The sequence below is a fragment of the Poecilia reticulata genome, linkage group LG15 (assembly GCF_000633615.1).
Source record: "Poecilia reticulata strain Guanapo linkage group LG15, Guppy_female_1.0+MT, whole genome shotgun sequence".
In the NCBI taxonomy this organism is placed as follows: Eukaryota; Metazoa; Chordata; class Actinopteri; order Cyprinodontiformes; family Poeciliidae; genus Poecilia; species Poecilia reticulata.
This window is the reverse complement of record NC_024345.1, coordinates 5,988,543-6,005,731: the sequence shown is the minus strand read 5'-3', so window position 1 is coordinate 6,005,731 and position 17,189 is coordinate 5,988,543. Positions and strand designations below refer to the sequence as shown.

Sequence of the window (17,189 nt, the reverse complement as noted above, 5' to 3'; positions counted from 1 at the left end):
ACATCTTTTATCTGGTCATTTTGTGGAATATTTAACAACTAGAAAATGACACAAAATAAGAATATTTTTTCCACTGTGATTGGCTGCTGTTGGCCTACTGATTTTAACTTGAATGTTCATTGCATTTTTCGTAGACGCCTGTGAAAATAATTTCTATTACCATAACTTTTTTGTTCTCTGGGAAATTATGTTTGATGATAAATACAGAAACAAGCATAAAAATTAAAACATCTACGATAGTGATAGTAATATTAATATTAATAATACAATAATAGTCAGTGCAAAGTAGTCTGCAAATTCTTTGGTGGGGGGCAGAGAAGGACCTGGATAAAGGCTGGGGGGGCGCTGGGCCAAAAAAGGTTGAGAAACACTGCTCTACACCATGCAAGTCATGGTTCTCTGACTGTTGTAAGGTTACTGTTAGTATTACTTCTGTTAATACTAAGGAGAGATTTTGGCACTATAATTTGCAGGGTGAAAACACACAAATTAACTTCGATTTAAACCTACTGCAAAAAGTCCCCTTTCAAAAACAAGAAACAAAAAAGTACAAAAATAGGGTATAATTTTCTTAAAATAAGAAAATTATCTGCCAACAGAACAAGAAAATTTATCTCGTCAAGATTTTCCAAAACAAGAAAAAATATCTAACCAAAATGAACCTACAAATATCTTAAAATTAGTATATTTTTACTTAAAACAAGCCTACTTATAAGATATATTATCTTATTTTAAGAAAAATAATCTCAAGTAAAGAAAATGTTACTTTACATTGAATTTCTTGAAATCAGCATATATATGCCTAAAACTAGTTTACTTTTATTGTGGCATAGAATTAAAATATATATTTTGTCATTGCTTTACTCAAGGTTCTAAGGCAAGAATCCAAAAATTAATCCTGTGAATACTGGAACAAGAGATGTTATTGGCTTGCTAAAATGAAGACATGAGTTCAAATACTTTTAACATCTTTATTACGTTTAAGTTTCACATAAACACAATAAAACATGACTTAGGGGTGTAGTGATACAATAATTTCACGGTACGATACTCGATATTCTGGTCACGATACGATATGTATCACGATATTTGTTGAGCGATATAGTTCGCTACGATTCAGTGCATTTTTACGATTTTCTGAAAGATTTTAGAGGGACAGAGTGATTTTAGTGACATTTTGTGTTCCATAGACTTGACTTTAGTTAACTGAAAACTGATTAAAAGCACCAACTACACAATACCCGACTCTGATTGGACAGTCTAACAGTCTGCAGCTGGACAAAATGAATCAAAGATGCAGTGAGAGAATTCGTTTCTGTCATTTAATTCATGTGGATTTGACATAAAACTCAAAAGTTTAAACGGTAATCCAGGAGCAGAGTGGGGAGATTATCAGCCTCTGTAGACTCAATATGCAAATGATTGCACTTATGAGTTTTTCTTTTGGACACTGTGGCTGCATTTTTTTGGATCAAAAACCTCTGATCTGGACGCTTTAACGGACCAAACTCTGGAGCTTCTAGCGCAGCTGATCCGCTTCTGCTGGTTTTTCTCCCGCTGAGGGATCAGAAAACGATCAGAGTTCTGTCGTCTTCTAATCACGTCATTTCGTGAAATGTTACCTGATTTCAAAAACGTTCTCGCAGAGAAATAATAAATGTTTCATTTGATGACTACAAATTGGAAATAAAATGATTTTTTTTCTTTGACGGACAACAAAAAAACTCCAACCCAACCTCTGCTCCAAACTATGAACATTGTCGGCCCCTCTTCAGTTTTTTCTCTTTTTTGCGGAGGATCAATAAATAACTTATTGGTGTTTTACCATCACCACCAGGTATGAAGTGCTTTAGCCTTTGAGTTGCACCACAGCGCAGCACAACTGAAACATCCAGGAGAAGAATATCAGCTTGTTGTTATGAGTATAAAGGAGGCTGGTATCGCGCCTGATAAAAATCTATTTATTTATGTCACATGGACTTATATAAAGTTTTATACATTTCCTTTTCATATATTTATTATTGGTTTTCTTCTTTAGATATTAGCTTAGAATGATTCCAAATAATGTACAGGAATAACCTGGTGCTGTTACATGTCAATCATCAGGGGGGGGCCACTGGGGGGGCCAATCAGATGACAGGGGGGGCACTGGCCCCCCCTCTGGCTCCGCCACTGTCTTCAGGTAATCCTTTATATACAGAACAGAAACCGCTAAGCTAAAAACTAATTACGAAGTGAATGCTACCAGTCGAAATTTGCATTAATTTTGTAATCTCACTGCTTTTGCAGCTGCTCAATTCGCGCCGCTACTCCGTTCCGCTACTCCGTTCCGCTACTCCGTTCCGCTACTCCATTCCGCTACTCCGTTCCGCTTCTCTTTCACGGTTATTTGCCCAACTTTACTTCGTTTTTCAGCAACAAAATACAGCCCATCGTTATTTATTGAAGATTTTACATTTCCAAAAACACAGGAATCTAATGTTTTGTTTCGTTTTGTACGTTTGGAAGCTCATTCTCTCTCACATAATCGGAAAAGCCGGGAAATGGCGGCGCTTTTGACATTTCTCTGACATTCAGAAAAATATGGTTTACTAATTTTAGCATAACTCTGGTTTTACTTGGTCTATTAACACAATTTAAAAACTGGTGTGTAGTTTATAATGTGAACTTTAAGCTCAAGTTGAAAGTGTGACTGAGGGAGGCGGAGTCTTGCTGCTACGCGGTAACAAATTAGACGTTAAAAAGAGCTATAAGGCTATGGACTCCTATGGTTTAACGGATCGATACTCGCGGATGAAAAATCGATACTTTCCGAGGGCGGAAAATATTTATATATATCGCCGAATCGATTTATTTATACAGCCCTAACATGACTACTGATCAGAATTTAAAGTCTGGATGGGCATCTGATTCTTAAACAATCCTGTAAAATCCTCGGCCATAGCCTTTTATATGTGGAAGTCTTGTCTCAGTTACGGACGCCGTTCTCAAGATATCTGTCAGCAGCACAGAGAGGAGTGGCCACACACAAGGATGCTGAAAGGTGTAGTAGCTATGATGTACATCACACTATCAGTCCTCCTTTGAGAAGATCATGGTTCCAACGGCCAGTAGAAAGTTGGTTTCACGATCACCACAGAGCAGAAAAGTGGTCTTGTTTGATTGAAGTTGTTGGGTCATCTGCTAATTGGAGCACAGACAGAAAAACAATCACAAAACAAACCACGTTTTAGGGACTAATCAGTGTAATGATGAATCAGTATCATAAATTTCTTACCTCAAGAATGTGAAGGACGTCCTCACTTGCAATTCCCAAAGTTTCTTGTAGATGGTGCAATACGTGATTGACGATGTGTCTGGCATAGGCTTCACCATGGCAACAGTTTGGTTTACTTGAAAAATAAAACAAGGCTTATTTTAGTTAATGTGCTCAATTACAATATTACATGAATTCAAGATGGCAAGAMAGTCATTTTAATTAAATCAAACTACTACTTAAATTCACAAATCAAAAATAGTGTTTAAAATATCCTGGTAACAGTGTGGAATATCTAACCTAGGCTKTTAGACTCATTGCATTTAAGTTTTTAAATTACAGCACATCAAACACCCTCAAAGTTAGTGAAATACTAGGCGGAATTGCCCTTTAACCATTTCCCGAATCAGAAGCTATATGAGAAGCCACCTTAGCTATGTTAAAAAACGGAAGCTACCAGGAACTCGTGTCAATATTATTTTTAAGCCACAGCTATTGTGGTTAATAACTGTTCAAAGCTCATATTCACAAGAGCGGCTCTTTAACTCGCGAGTGAAAATTGCCATTTCACGACATGCTAACTAGCTTCACAGTTAGCTTATCTTAGAAAGACAGACAATTTTAAACTTACCTCTCAGTACAGCAGCTGTAGGGCCTATACACGTAAAAAGGTCCTCCATCTTCATTCATGTCCAACCGAGATTAGAGAATTTGCCAAAAGAAAATATTATAAAAGTACAGTAGATAAAAGCTTAGTTAGGCTGTTACAACTGAATTAACCGTTAATGACAGACTTTAAGTTTAGGGTCTGGTTCACAGAGTATGAAGTTAAATTTGTTTTCCCATCCCTTTCAATGGGGAAAAAAACTAACCTCAGTTAAGTAAAATAAAATTGTAATCAAAACTTTTGGAATTGTAATGATTTCTTTTTTAAAAACAAACTGTTTTGTTTAAAAAACTTTTTTTTTTTATTAAATAACTCATTTTTGTCTTGTGAACTTAAAAGGTTTATTACCAAACAAACATTTATTTGCACACATCAGAAATATTCTGTTGTGATTTTAGGTCCTGCTCAAGACGTCATGTGAGAATCACAAGCAAAACTTTGAGTCAAACAAAAACTTAGAATATCAAGAAAAGATTTCTGACATGCACAAATAAGTTTGTTTTGCAAAAAAATTCACTTTATGAGACAAATGTGGGATTTTAATGTTTAAAAAAGGTTTTTTTAATCAAAACTCAGTAGGTTTTTCTCATGGTGACATGCATCAACAATTCAATTTTTGCTTTTGTTTTTTTCTTTTTTCTGCAGTTCCACGTYAAAGTTTGCTGCAGCTCTGCTTTCCTGAATGGACCGTCTTCATCTCCACTGCAGCAAACAGGCAGCTCTTTTTATAGATTACAGTCACTTAAAGGTTGCATTGTGTCCTTGTTTATATTTTAATAATGTAATTCTGTAAAGACAAAATATGTCTGGTGGTCCAGCTCTGATTTACATATCTTGCTAAATTGCGGGTTTGACCTGCAGAAAGAAATTACTAATAAAATATCTTACATAGGCATAGTGTTATGCTCGATACGAAGATGTTCGTTAGCTTTGATTGTATATCTCACAATTTTGTAATTTATCATTGTTTATTAAACTTTGAAAGCTGAGAGGCTTTGTTAATATTCTGTCCTAGAATGCAGTTAGATGAGCCCTTTTTTTGAGCACCTGCCCCTTTACTAGTCTCTGCACAGCTCTGCACAACAGAGACACAATCAAATGACTTATTACCCTGCGATAATAACTCAATAGTCCATGGAAAAACCTTATAAGCTTATATTAAAGCAGAAAGTATGGCGGCCACTGTAAAAATGGCTTACAGTATTCAATTATGCCGCATGAACTGATCTGTAGATTATTGCGAGCGAACGCAAAACCTTTTGTGAGGGAAAGCAAAAGAAAAAAATCCTCATGTCCCCTGGAGGGCTCCATAATTTCAGCTGTCATTTTATAGTAGTTTTAATAATTAAACAAGGATGTATTTAGTGGGGTTTTAATTTACTGATTTTCTTTTTTTTTTTTTTAGTTTGCAACTCCATTTTTACATATTTTGTATATTTCTGCTGAATTAAAATAGCTTAAAGTAAACGAGATTGTTGTCTCAATATACTTCTGAATTTAAAATGAGTGCATCAGAGTACATTGTGTTCTTTTTATGAAGCCAAGATATGGATTACATTTATYTTTTATTTAATTAAGAAACAAATTAACTGTCTTTGCACAAAGTATGGGATCTGTATTGCCAATACCAGCTTAAATTTTACTCGGTATCGGATCGGAAAGAAAATCTGTTGTATTGAACATTAATACTATCTCACTGACATTTTGGGCGCTTTCCCATTTGGATTATATGATGTCATAAAAGGGGTTACAAACATGATGAATAAAATATTGTTCAAACTAATATTAGTAACTTATAAAGTGAGAATTTGAAATATAAACCAAAAATTAAAATATTTATCATGACATTGAGCTAATCAATATTGTTGATTCTAATCTCATTGTGTGGAAWACCAGCCATTTCAAATCACACATCAATAGACATTTCATGACGTGTCAGTGAGAGGTCCCACATCTTGCATCAAGAAGATCAGATTAAGGTCCATAGCAGACGGAAACATGACAAGAATTATCTTCATATATAAACTGATATTGTCTCTAAAATTGTTGTGTTAAATGTCAACYGTTTAAATATTAAATTATAATTTCCAGTACACTCTGCCAACTTATACAAGAGTATAAATTCATGGGTTTTTTTTATTTTTCATTGACAATAACACAAAGGATTCCATTTGGACATAGTCTGTTTTAATTATCTGAAGACATTTCATTAAGTATGTGATTTCGCTTTATGTGCTTGAAATAAGAAATTTTTACTTATATAAAATAAGTTCTAGACTTGAAGTTTGATTGGTAAATATTGATATTCTAGATTCTAGCACATATTTACTCATAATAGTTAATATTTTCTTAATATTAAGCTTTTATATCTTACTGACATAATTAAGTACAAAAACACTTAAAATAAGAAAATATTCTAACATAAACCCCTCTTGGTGAGAAAAATGATCTTGTCAGAAAGAAAACAAGAAAAATCTCCTTAATTTAAGATATTTAATCTTACTAAGATTTCAGTTTTTGCAGCTTCTCTCTTATAAATTGAAGGTGATGGCAGGAACTCAGGAACATGTGCTAGATGCTACCAATCTATATGCTACTGATGTATTTACCACTGAAGACTGAATTTGGACCTAACCTGGCTCAAGCTTGATTTAATCTAGTCTGACCTGACTTCATTTCTTCTAGTAAGCTTTGAAATCAAGCAAAATTAACTTATACAGTCAGTCATCTGCATTTAAATGATAACATACATAAATTCAGAATAAAAGAGGGCCAATGACTAATCACTGGGATAAAGTACAATTCAACTGTGGTCCTAAGGATGTTACGAACAAAATCAATGCTAAAGATTTTGTTTGGGACACAATTAGCAAAATAAATTTAAAGTGGAATCCATAATTCTGACCCAAGATGATAAAAGACGTACAATGTTGCTGTGATCAATGGTGGCACTTAAGTCTAAAGGGGATTAAAATTGAAATGCCTTCTTGTTCTAACCTGTTGGTTATGAGTTAAAATTCACCTTTATTGTTTAGCCTTTTCTATTTTATTATTTAATTTTTACCAATAGTTTGGTAGTTGAGAGCCACAAGTTGGCATCCAGCATTCCAGAACAGCTGAGGCATAAAGTTTGACGAGTCCACTCTGGTTCCTTTTGGGTAAATACGACTCAGCTGGGATTTATTATATCTTGTCGACACGACATTAAGGAAAACAACCAGAGAATAATTGTCTGGTATAGAGAAATCATACATGAAATTGTCTTCGGGGTATAGATATAGATATAGATAAAAAAAATTACTTAAGGGTTTTGATTTATTTTTCAGAAGTAGGTTTTAGTAATTATATATGTTGAAATGAACTTATAACCTTTGAAGTTCCTCCTATGCAAGCTGACATAAATACCCAAGCTCAAATTTAAAAAAATGAATTCTTAAGTTCCTTAGTGACTCATACATATTTCTGACATTTGAAGTAAAAAGAAGAAGCATTGAAAGAGGAAGAGGGAAAACAAAGTAAAGAACTGGTTGCCATGGCGTTCCGCAACTGCGGTATTGGTGGCCAAGGATACTCCACGAACTCCACTGGTGACTTTGTGAGGTGCTCCAAAGCTTTGGTCTCCACAAAAGATGACATGTGGTAACAGCGAGCTGCCTCTAGACACAGAAAAACACAGGAAGAAGCTCATTTCTTGGGCAATTATTTTGGTTACATCACTTCCCTCCTTCAGACAACGGTTTTAGGGAAAATGCCTCAGATTGTCTTACATCCTGATCCTGTCATTTAATAAAACAAAATATTGAGGCAAAACATGTAGCTGAGTTAGAGACACAAAGATCCAACATTCAAACTGTGTTGCAGCAGATTCTGCATCTGTTGCTCTTACTCTTTGATGCTTCAAAGGAGTTGAACTTGGTCGGCTGGACGTAGTTTACCAGAGTTGACATCTCTTCCGTAGCAACAGCCTCTCTCTCCGCAGAGCCCTGAGACGAAGGCCAACAATCACAAGGTTAAACACTGAAATACGATCAAACATTCCTTAAAAACACATCTTCACAGCCAAATAATCATGCACAAAGTTGGTTTTGAGAGAGTATGCTGCTCAACAACAGAGATGCAGAACAAACGCACGGGTTTGCTGTTGCACAGTAAAACAACAGCTGTTTCTTTTTGTTGTTTTTTTGTAGTGGACATATGAGAACAACCAAAAACAAACAAAATGAGCACACAGCTGAATTGAGATGCAATTCAAGCCTAATAAAGAAACACACCTTATCTTACTCTTTATCAGAAAGTTAAGCTAAGAACCGGTGGTGTCATCCAAAACATGTTACTGTGGGATATAATCTCTGCTTCATGGATATTGAGCTGTTAGCATGTCACCATGATAGTCATGAGGCTGTCATACAGCAACAGTCTTCAGATTGAAGATATTTAATTTAATTTAATTTAATTAAAGATATTTAATTAATAAAGTATCTCTGAAATGAATTCAAATATATTCAGTCTAATTGTGCTTTATGCTCATGGTTGTTCATTATGCTTTTGATTTTATGAAGTGTCTTTCTTTGGACAAGTTTCAGCTTTCTTTCTTAATTTGTTTCTTTATAGATTTTTTTTTTACTCACTGGCTCTGATGCTGCGACTGTCATAGATGTCTACATATGAGACTGCACTCTCCATAACTGAAAATCTACAACGTCATTCTGTAAATACTGCAAAACCTAAACTCCCTTAACTAACACAGTCTGCTCCGTCTCTTCTTGTACACAGAATCACTGACGCTTCTCCAAAGCAGTCTGTAAACCAGGCAAACACAAATGTTCTTTAAATTCTTCCCCCATCATGGAAATAGTCTTTGACACGTTCCTTCTTCTCCTAAAATCCACAATCATGTTCTCTGTGGGAAATAACAATTATTTCAAATTCAACAGTAATTGCTACTTTCAATAACTACTGCAGTCCCCAGATTCTTCAACCCCCTGGAAAGAAGTGCACACATTAGGAAATCACAGAGTCTGAAGCAGACATGATGGAACCAGTTAGGGGTTCATCGAATGCATGAGGCGTGCTTGAGGTGTAACACCTAAAAACCTGGAGTGTTGATGGTTTAATAGTAAGTGAAGAAAATCAGCTCCCAACTGGAGTTGAAGCAGGAAGTTACATACACACGGTTTCCCCCAGTGTGTATGTAACACTGGGGGTGTGTACGTAACACTAACCCAGTAACACTGGTGGCTTGGCAAGCCACCAGGCTTTACTTGCCCCCAAGTCTTTGTTTTTATTTAAATAGGTTATACACCAGTAACCCTGGACCGAATGTGTCTTTGCTACACTGCGCTATGCTGCACACTTTACCGGCAGAGCTCAGTTGTTCCTGAAAGACGGGTTTATCGTTGATACATTGAACAGGGCACTTGTACCATCCCAACTGTTTGGGGAAACAACTTCTATAAAGATCAGCCAGGAATTCAAAGCTCAGGTGATTTATCTTCCAAATGGACTATGACCCTAAGCATACAACCACAGTGGCTACAAAGTGGCTTAAGGGAAACAAAGTCAAGGTCGTGGCCATCTCAAAACCTTGACCTCAGTCCTATAGAAAGTTTGTAGGCAGATCTAAAAAGGCGTGCGTCAGTGAAGTAAAGAACAAACTTGACTCAGTTCCACCCGTTCTGTCAGGAGGAATAGACCAGAACTCAAAAAAACTACTGAGTAGTTTGAGAAAGGAAATTCAAAAGGTTTGACCCAAGTCATAAAAATGCTATGGTGTTTGTGAGGAAGCTTGGGGGTCATTGAATGTTTAAACAGGCCGATGGGTCCAAGCACATAAAGTCCAGCAAAGCATGGCTTCTGAAGAGGTCCTATACTGAAGTGGCAATTGTCATTGTTAACTTGAACTCAATTACAAATCTCAACAAGCTCAACTAAGACCTGGGGATGAATGACATCATGAGGCTGAACCATTTAATGACAACATCAGTCATTAGAAATGGCATTTTGTGTTTTTTAAATGGCAAAACATTTGTAATATTAGTTGAGTTCAGCTTTCTAAATTGATCTTGTTTTACATGATTTGTTCTAAATAGATGTTTTGTATGTTGTAAAAAACGTAATGTGACGTGCAGATTAAGCAATATCTGTGTTTCCATTGACCATAGAATTGGGCAATTTGACATTTCAAACGTAAATTCATTGTATGAAATCATGCCAATTTAAAAGAAACCATTTTTTTGATAAAAAGTTTTGGCGCATGGATGAGGTGTGTGTTTTTTTTTTGGCTGTATCAAAATTGGATTATTTCGCAAATGGAAACACTTTTTTTTGCATCACACAAGTCACATGATCAACAAATATGTTGCCGCTGGTGCAAACCATGACGAAGACGATGACAGGAAGTGCTAGAAAGATCATGGCACTGCATATTCTTTTGTGACTTATCGCCTGAACAAATTTATTCACATGTGATTTTAATTGCATTTCTTAGGAAAAGGTGTGAGTACAAAGTTGTATTTTTTCCAAATTAGTGGAATATAGACAAAGTTGTACACATTTGTAATGGAAATGCAGCAAGCGCTTGGTCCAATCGATTGTGAAGTCAGGACAGATGGAAACTGACATAAGAGGCACTTGATCACTGCATGTTTGCTCCGGTAAACTATTAGACATATTTGACACCAACACGGAGCAAGAGTACCAACGATGGGCACAAAGCCAAACTGAATGGATGAGGGCTGAAGTCTTTCAATTAAAAACTGCAACAGTACAAGATAGATAGCATCCAAACACTGACCAAAGATCAAGAACAGCACAGATGACAAATAAAGAGCAGCTTCGGGACAACAGTGAAAAAAAGGCACAGACTAAAAAAGCAAACAAAAACAGCAAACATTCACGACAAGCTCAACACCAGCATGTAAGAACAGACCAACAAAGCTGTGAAAACACACATCGCTTGCGAACGATAACAAAGGGTGACAGCGGTGAGGGTGGCCCTCTGTCAGCTCTTTAAAACGTCCCCACTGACCTTTTTACCATCATCATCTTCATCATCATCATCTTCCTCACTCTCAGCCTCCATGTCTGTTAAAATTAAATAAGTTGCCATCATCTCCATGTCCCATCTCATTTCTACAGAAGAACTAGAATGAAACGTGACTCTGTGGAAGGAAAGAAGCCGGCTGGCTACGAGGCAGATGCGTCATCGGAGGCTGGGTGTGCGGCTTCACTGCACATCGTAGTTTAATTAGAGTCAACACAGAGCTCTCAGTGAAAAAATGGTCTTGTAAATGTATTCACACCCTTTGGACTTTCCAACATTTTGTTGCACAAGCAAATTCTGGACTACACTGTATTTCATAAAGATTTATATGACAGACAAACTCAGTTGTGTAAATTGTGTAAAAAGAAGAAAAAAGAATAAATGTTGAAACGTGACTAAAATTTGTAATTGAGTTAATGATAGAAGCTGTAATTAATTATAGAAAACCATGTTTCAACAAAATAAGCAACATTTTCAATTTAAAAACAATTTTGATGCTAATTAATTGAATAAATAAATATACATATGAGCTCAACAAGAAAGATATTTATTGTTTTCAATCTATTATTTAGGTTATTCAACCATCAGATTGGTGCAAAGTGCTATCTAGGTTTTATGAACCTCTGATCATGAGCGGAACTTCTTTAGAAATGTGGAGATTAGCGTTGGGGACGTCTGTATCGCTGCTACACCTTAGCATTGAGGTGCTATTTTTGATCGGCTTCGCTGATAGGCTAACTCCTTTTAGCACAACTTGAACACAACAACAGTCTTTTCTAGCATCCCATCAGAAAGTTTTTTGAAACAAAAATGAACCCTCAGTGGGCCAAGGGAGGAAGTTTTCTCTTGCTGCTATTTGTGGATGTCGCTTGTCTGTCAGATGTACAAATGTACCAGAAACATACAAACATAAAGGTTCTACCTGGAAGAAAAGCAATTAATTGTCTTTGTAAATTTGTAATACCTTAAAATCTATGTAATTAATTAATCGAAATTAACACATCAAGTTCCAGCCCGAATGTTTTATTAACATAAAAAAAATCTGATACTTTTTTTTGTTTGATTAAAAAAACGCTCCTAAATAAAAAACAGTGCAAGCAAATAGTAAATGGGCACACCAGGCAGGTCAGAGATGAAGTGCTGGATAAATTCTAAGCGGTGTTTGGTTACAACCCATTGTCTGAAAACAAAATAGAGTTTAGCACAACTGTGAAGTGACCAGGAAATGACCATCCATCTGCACTGACAGATGGTGCAAGAAGAGCATAAGTCCAAAAAGCAGACAATAAATCCATGGTAACTCTGGAGACGGTTCTATGCAAATAACTGTTTAAAAGAACATATCATAGTTATGTTGAAACATGGTATCTGTATGCATTGATGGTTTTCGCCAGTTGATGGAGCCAAAAACAGGAGAATTTCGAATGAAAAACTTGAGAGTTTGGGAGATGTTCACCAGAACATGTTAAAAGGCCCAAATCTGTTTTCAACTGAGAGTTTGTAGCAATATTTTTCATCCAGTCTGACTGAGCGTCTTCACAAAAAACGGACTTTAATATTTTTAGTCATAAAATCCCAATGAAATAAATTGAAGTTGCTGGTTGTAGCGCATCATTTCTCAAGCAACAAACCAAAAGATAGGGGCTGCTCTCGGACGAAAGCAGACTATTTCTTTCGTATCTTAAAAGCGCTCTGTGAGAAGGAATTTCAGCGAGAAATCCCAGTCTGCTTTCTAAGCCATGGCTGGGATCTTCGGTCCCAGAAAATGTTTTTAAGGACCTGGATGCCAAACATATCAATACGGCCTTTTAATTTCCCTCTGCGCTTCTCTCTTAATTGGAGTTCAGCCCTTCTAAGCTCATCTGGGAGGTCTGTTCATTACTGAGGCATCCCTGATGAGATGCAGCGGTATGAATGTAAAGACATCTGAGGTTCCACTCCGGCTAAAAGGTTAAGATAAACACACATGAGCCTTGTGAAAGCAACCGATCATTAAAAAAAACCCACACACATGAAATTGCTTTGTGTCTCTGCCTTCTAAGGACGGCTCCGTCGCTGAACCTTTCCAGAACGACAGCAGTGACTCATATTTGCAAGGATGGATGTGAAAACAACTCCACAGATTGGGACAAAAAGCATTTTAATTTCAGCCCTGAAGGCTCTGATATTTTGTGTCTTTCTGCAGATAATGCAGCATCACAAATCCCAAAGTAAATGATTGTCCTTTTTTTTCCTTTGACTGTCACAGTTGAGCATCTTTCATGTGGATTTCTGAGTCTATTGTCTTTGTGTCATACCTCCCGTGTTGTTGCTAGGAGACACTGGTTCATTACTCTGATTGGCAGGCTGGTCAATTAGCCTCTTGGTGTCAGCGGTGTTGGCAGGTTTGTGAGATTTCTTGTTTTTGATGAGGATTTTGCCCAGCAGCTCCTGAGGACTGGGCAGAGGGACGCCCGCCTCCAGCTGCAGACACGGAAAAAGTGTGAGGAAAAAAATAGTGAAAGAGAACGACGGTCAGTGCAGGGTTACTTTCAAAATCACAGCATGAAACAACGTTCTGCATTTTCCTACAGGGTATTTGTCCAGAGGATCGATCAGCAATGCTTCTCCGAAAATAGAGCGACAATATTCGGCCATTTTTGCCTGCTGCTTCAAGCTGGAAAACACATAAAGAAACGTATTTACACATTTTATCTCAATAATGACATATTCTATATAAACAAGATAATACATTCACCAGTCAGTTTAGCTGGTACACCAGTTCAAAAGCAGATCAGTTCAATTCAAAAACTATTTATCTACACCAAAAGAAAATTAAATGTTGTCATAACTCATATCGTCCAAGTGTCTTAAAATATGCTGTGGGCATAAAGTATCTGGAGTAGCAGTCAGTCTTACAACGACTCTGAAGTGGCCTCTGACTGAAGACTGTTGCTGAATGACAATCTCATGGCTGTCATGACATGCTAACAGATTCAAATCTAGGCAGCAGAAACAATATTCCACACAAAGACAGCAGCTGCGTTTCTGTTACCAATGTGTGCAAAACCTTTGCAATTAAATAAGAAGCACAATTAAAATCACAATTGAATAAATTTGTTCACACAATAAGTCACTGAAAAATATGTTATCATCCTCCAACTTGTTCCTGTCGTCGTCCTCTTCATGGTTTGCGCTAGGTGCAACCTCCGGCTGCTGATCATGTGACACGTGGTGTGAAAACAGTGCTTCCATTGCAGTTTTGCCAAATAAATCCATTTTGATCCAACCAAAAAAAAACAACTCATCATAGCACCAAAACCTCTCATTGAAAAACAAGAGGGCTGTTTTTTGTGTAAATTGCTGTGTTTCTGTTAAGCAAATTTATTTTTGAAATGTCAAATGGTCAATGAAAACACATTTACTATCAGTTGCTGACAAGCACTGCCAATCCACCTCATTTGCCTTTGCCACTCCTCTTTAAATCTCTGTAATGCTGTATGGCTAGGAAGGCTGGACAAATTAACCAACCATATGGTGGTATCGCAATGCAATTTGGCATCTAGACATGGTGAAGGGAACTTTAAAAGAGAGTTTTAGGATGGGGAAGAACAGGGATTTAACATGACAAAGAGTCGATTGTAATCCAATGCCAAACATCTCTGATAAGTTTTCTAACCTCTTGTTAAATCTATCATAAAGAAATTATGCACAAGCTGCAAGCAAGATAGGTAAGGTGTATGGAAGAAAAACTGGCTGATGAGTGTATGGAAGAAAAACTGGCTGATGAGTGTATGTGTTAATAAAGTCCTTACGAGTCGACGTGGTTTTCAAATGAAAGTATGACAGGAAAAGGTGAAGTCTTAAAGGCGCATTCTGCAATGGCTTCAATCACCTCCTACAAAATAAAACAAACCAAAAAAAATTATTCTTTAGTTGATTTGTCACATATCCATTTCACAAATAGGATAAGCAGGAAAACAGACTTAACATGGATTAGATTTTAGTGAAGCTGACTCAATTGCTTTAATATCAAATTTGTTTAAGATTTTGGTTGGAACCCAGCCAGCGTTGGTGCATTGCCTGGCAACAAGAGACGTGACTGAGAATTAGCCTGACAAGTCAGTCACATGCTGGTTGCAGCCAGCAACATGCTTTTAGTGACAATTCTGGCTGGAAATTTAATCACTTGGCAAAATTGGCAGTGCTGATTTAAACTGGTTGATTTTCTGGCATGGACTCATGGCATGATGCTTTACAAGAACATTGATATGACTTTTTCGCATTTCGTCACATCACAACCATTTTATTAGGATTGCTTAGGAGCTGGACCAACACATGGTAATGTTGTGTTGATCCAGCAATTACAATTAAAGATAATGTTTAATTGTAAAGGAGAATGAAAATGAAACATGATTTCCAAACCATTTCACTGACCTGAATCTTAAAACAAATGCCTGCTATACAAACTTTAAAAACATTACATGAGAATTATGCTCTCACTTCTGAAGGTTCATCATATAGGATTTCAGTAAAAACATCTTGTGGCTGTGGTTGTAAAAAACTAACATGTAGCAGTAAAATTGTCAACATGGTACAGATTAGGGCTTTAGGCAGGGCATTCCAGAAGACTATTGTTAGCCTGCTTTGACTATTATAAAATTTGGGTGTTACAACAAGATGATGACCCCAAGCATGAATGGTTAATGGAGGCTAATAATAAACTTCTGGAATAGCTTTTCCAAAACTTTGCCTTCAACCCTGTCTAAAATTTGTATAATATGCTTAAATTTCCCATGTCTTGAAATCGCTAGTGAAGCTGCAGTTAATGGATGTACAAATTTCCGCTGACAACATTTAAGACGTAGTTTTTATCGCACAGTTTCAAATAGTGGCTGACAAACCTTAAAGGAGATTTCAGAGGTCATGGTGAAGCCGTGAGTTATGACCGGCTCCTCCTCAGCAGTCCGCCCTTTCCACACGTCTAGTTCCACACAGCGACAACCAGCCAGCAAAACCTGCCGGTACATCTCCACCGAGGAGCTTCCTGCCAGCTGGCCCGCTGAAACACACGTAGAAGGAATATAAACAGAAAGAAAACTGTGACAGCTTGTCGTCGACCCCAGGCAGCCAGACCCACCATACTGTTTTCCCAAGATAAAATACAACACTTATGTTAGGGAAATTAGAGATCATGACTAATGACAACAAACTTCTAAAAACAGGTGGAATGTCATACAAAATGAAAACATACCAGAGATTTTAACTCCTAAGAGCTGAAAAGCAATAATAAAGTTCAGCTGGACATGGGTTTGTGTCATCTACCATCTACTAGCTAAGCTTTTTTCACTTTGCTGTTCTTATCAACTGTGTGTGTTTTCTGAAGTTGGGTCATTTGAATAAAGACCAGTTATCTTCTAAGTAGTGAGCGAGGTATGCCAGTAAGGCAAGCGACCAGCAATATATGTGAATGTGAAATTTTCAGCTTGCAGACGTACAGATGCAGGCTAGTGACACAACACAAGACAATGTTTAACTTTTGTCACTGTCGTTGCCATCATATCCCATGTGTTGGGTTTGCCCTGTCTGGTGGAAAACTATCACACTGATCCGTGCCATACTGCTCAGTAGAAACAGGGCATCAGAGTCGTAAGGCCTGGTTTTGGTCAGTAGCTGATGCTGTAATAACAAGCTACATTAACACCACTTATTGGATGGGCCAGTCAGATGCAGTTTTATGTTTAATATTGAACCAAGTTTTTGTTGTTTAGTTTCCCTGAGAAATACTTCCCTAGTTGGTAACACTTTCGAAGGGGTCTGAATAAGACTGACATGACACTGTCATAAGTCTTCATGAATATTTATGGCTGTTGTCATAAAGTGTCATTCGGTAAATCATGACACTTTTAATACAAAGTTGGCATTATTCAAATGTCTTTGTTATGACAACTTGACATTAACCAAGAAATCATGAACTGACATAAATTTGTTATAAAAGTATTACCAATTAAACTTTAAAATTTAGCTTCATGTGGTAATATTATATTGCTCTGCCATGTTGTTTAGTCTTAAATTTCTTAATTTAATTTATCCTAAAGTTTTACAGCAAGATATCTACAAAGCACTTATGAACTTAGCATTTGAAACATTATTTAAGGCTGTTTTAAGTGTTTTAACTACTCCAAGTGGAGGAGTTTAAGTATCTGGGGATCTTGTTCACGAATGAGGGAAGAAGGGAGCGGGAG

The 17,189-nt window shown here is 36.8% G+C and overlaps 1 protein-coding gene across 2 annotated transcripts in view; it reads right to left on the bottom strand.

The window, feature by feature from the left end:
* The window catches only part of LOC103476610 (1-phosphatidylinositol 4,5-bisphosphate phosphodiesterase beta-1-like), a 49,894-nt gene that overhangs the window by 17,708 nt on the left and 14,997 nt on the right, over window positions 1-17,189 (bottom strand). For both annotated transcript variants that reach the window (XM_017308882.1, XM_017308883.1), the window contains 8 exons: window positions 15,849-16,006; window positions 14,760-14,842; window positions 13,537-13,621; window positions 13,263-13,428; window positions 10,951-11,006; window positions 7,810-7,906; window positions 7,495-7,579; window positions 6,988-7,112 (listed from right to left, as the gene is read on the bottom strand). In XM_017308882.1, the coding sequence (XP_017164371.1) occupies window positions 6,988-7,112; window positions 7,495-7,579; window positions 7,810-7,906; window positions 10,951-11,006; window positions 13,263-13,428; window positions 13,537-13,621; window positions 14,760-14,842; window positions 15,849-16,006 (855 nt within the window). The remainder of the gene's footprint in view (window positions 1-6,987; window positions 7,113-7,494; window positions 7,580-7,809; window positions 7,907-10,950; window positions 11,007-13,262; window positions 13,429-13,536; window positions 13,622-14,759; window positions 14,843-15,848; window positions 16,007-17,189) is intronic.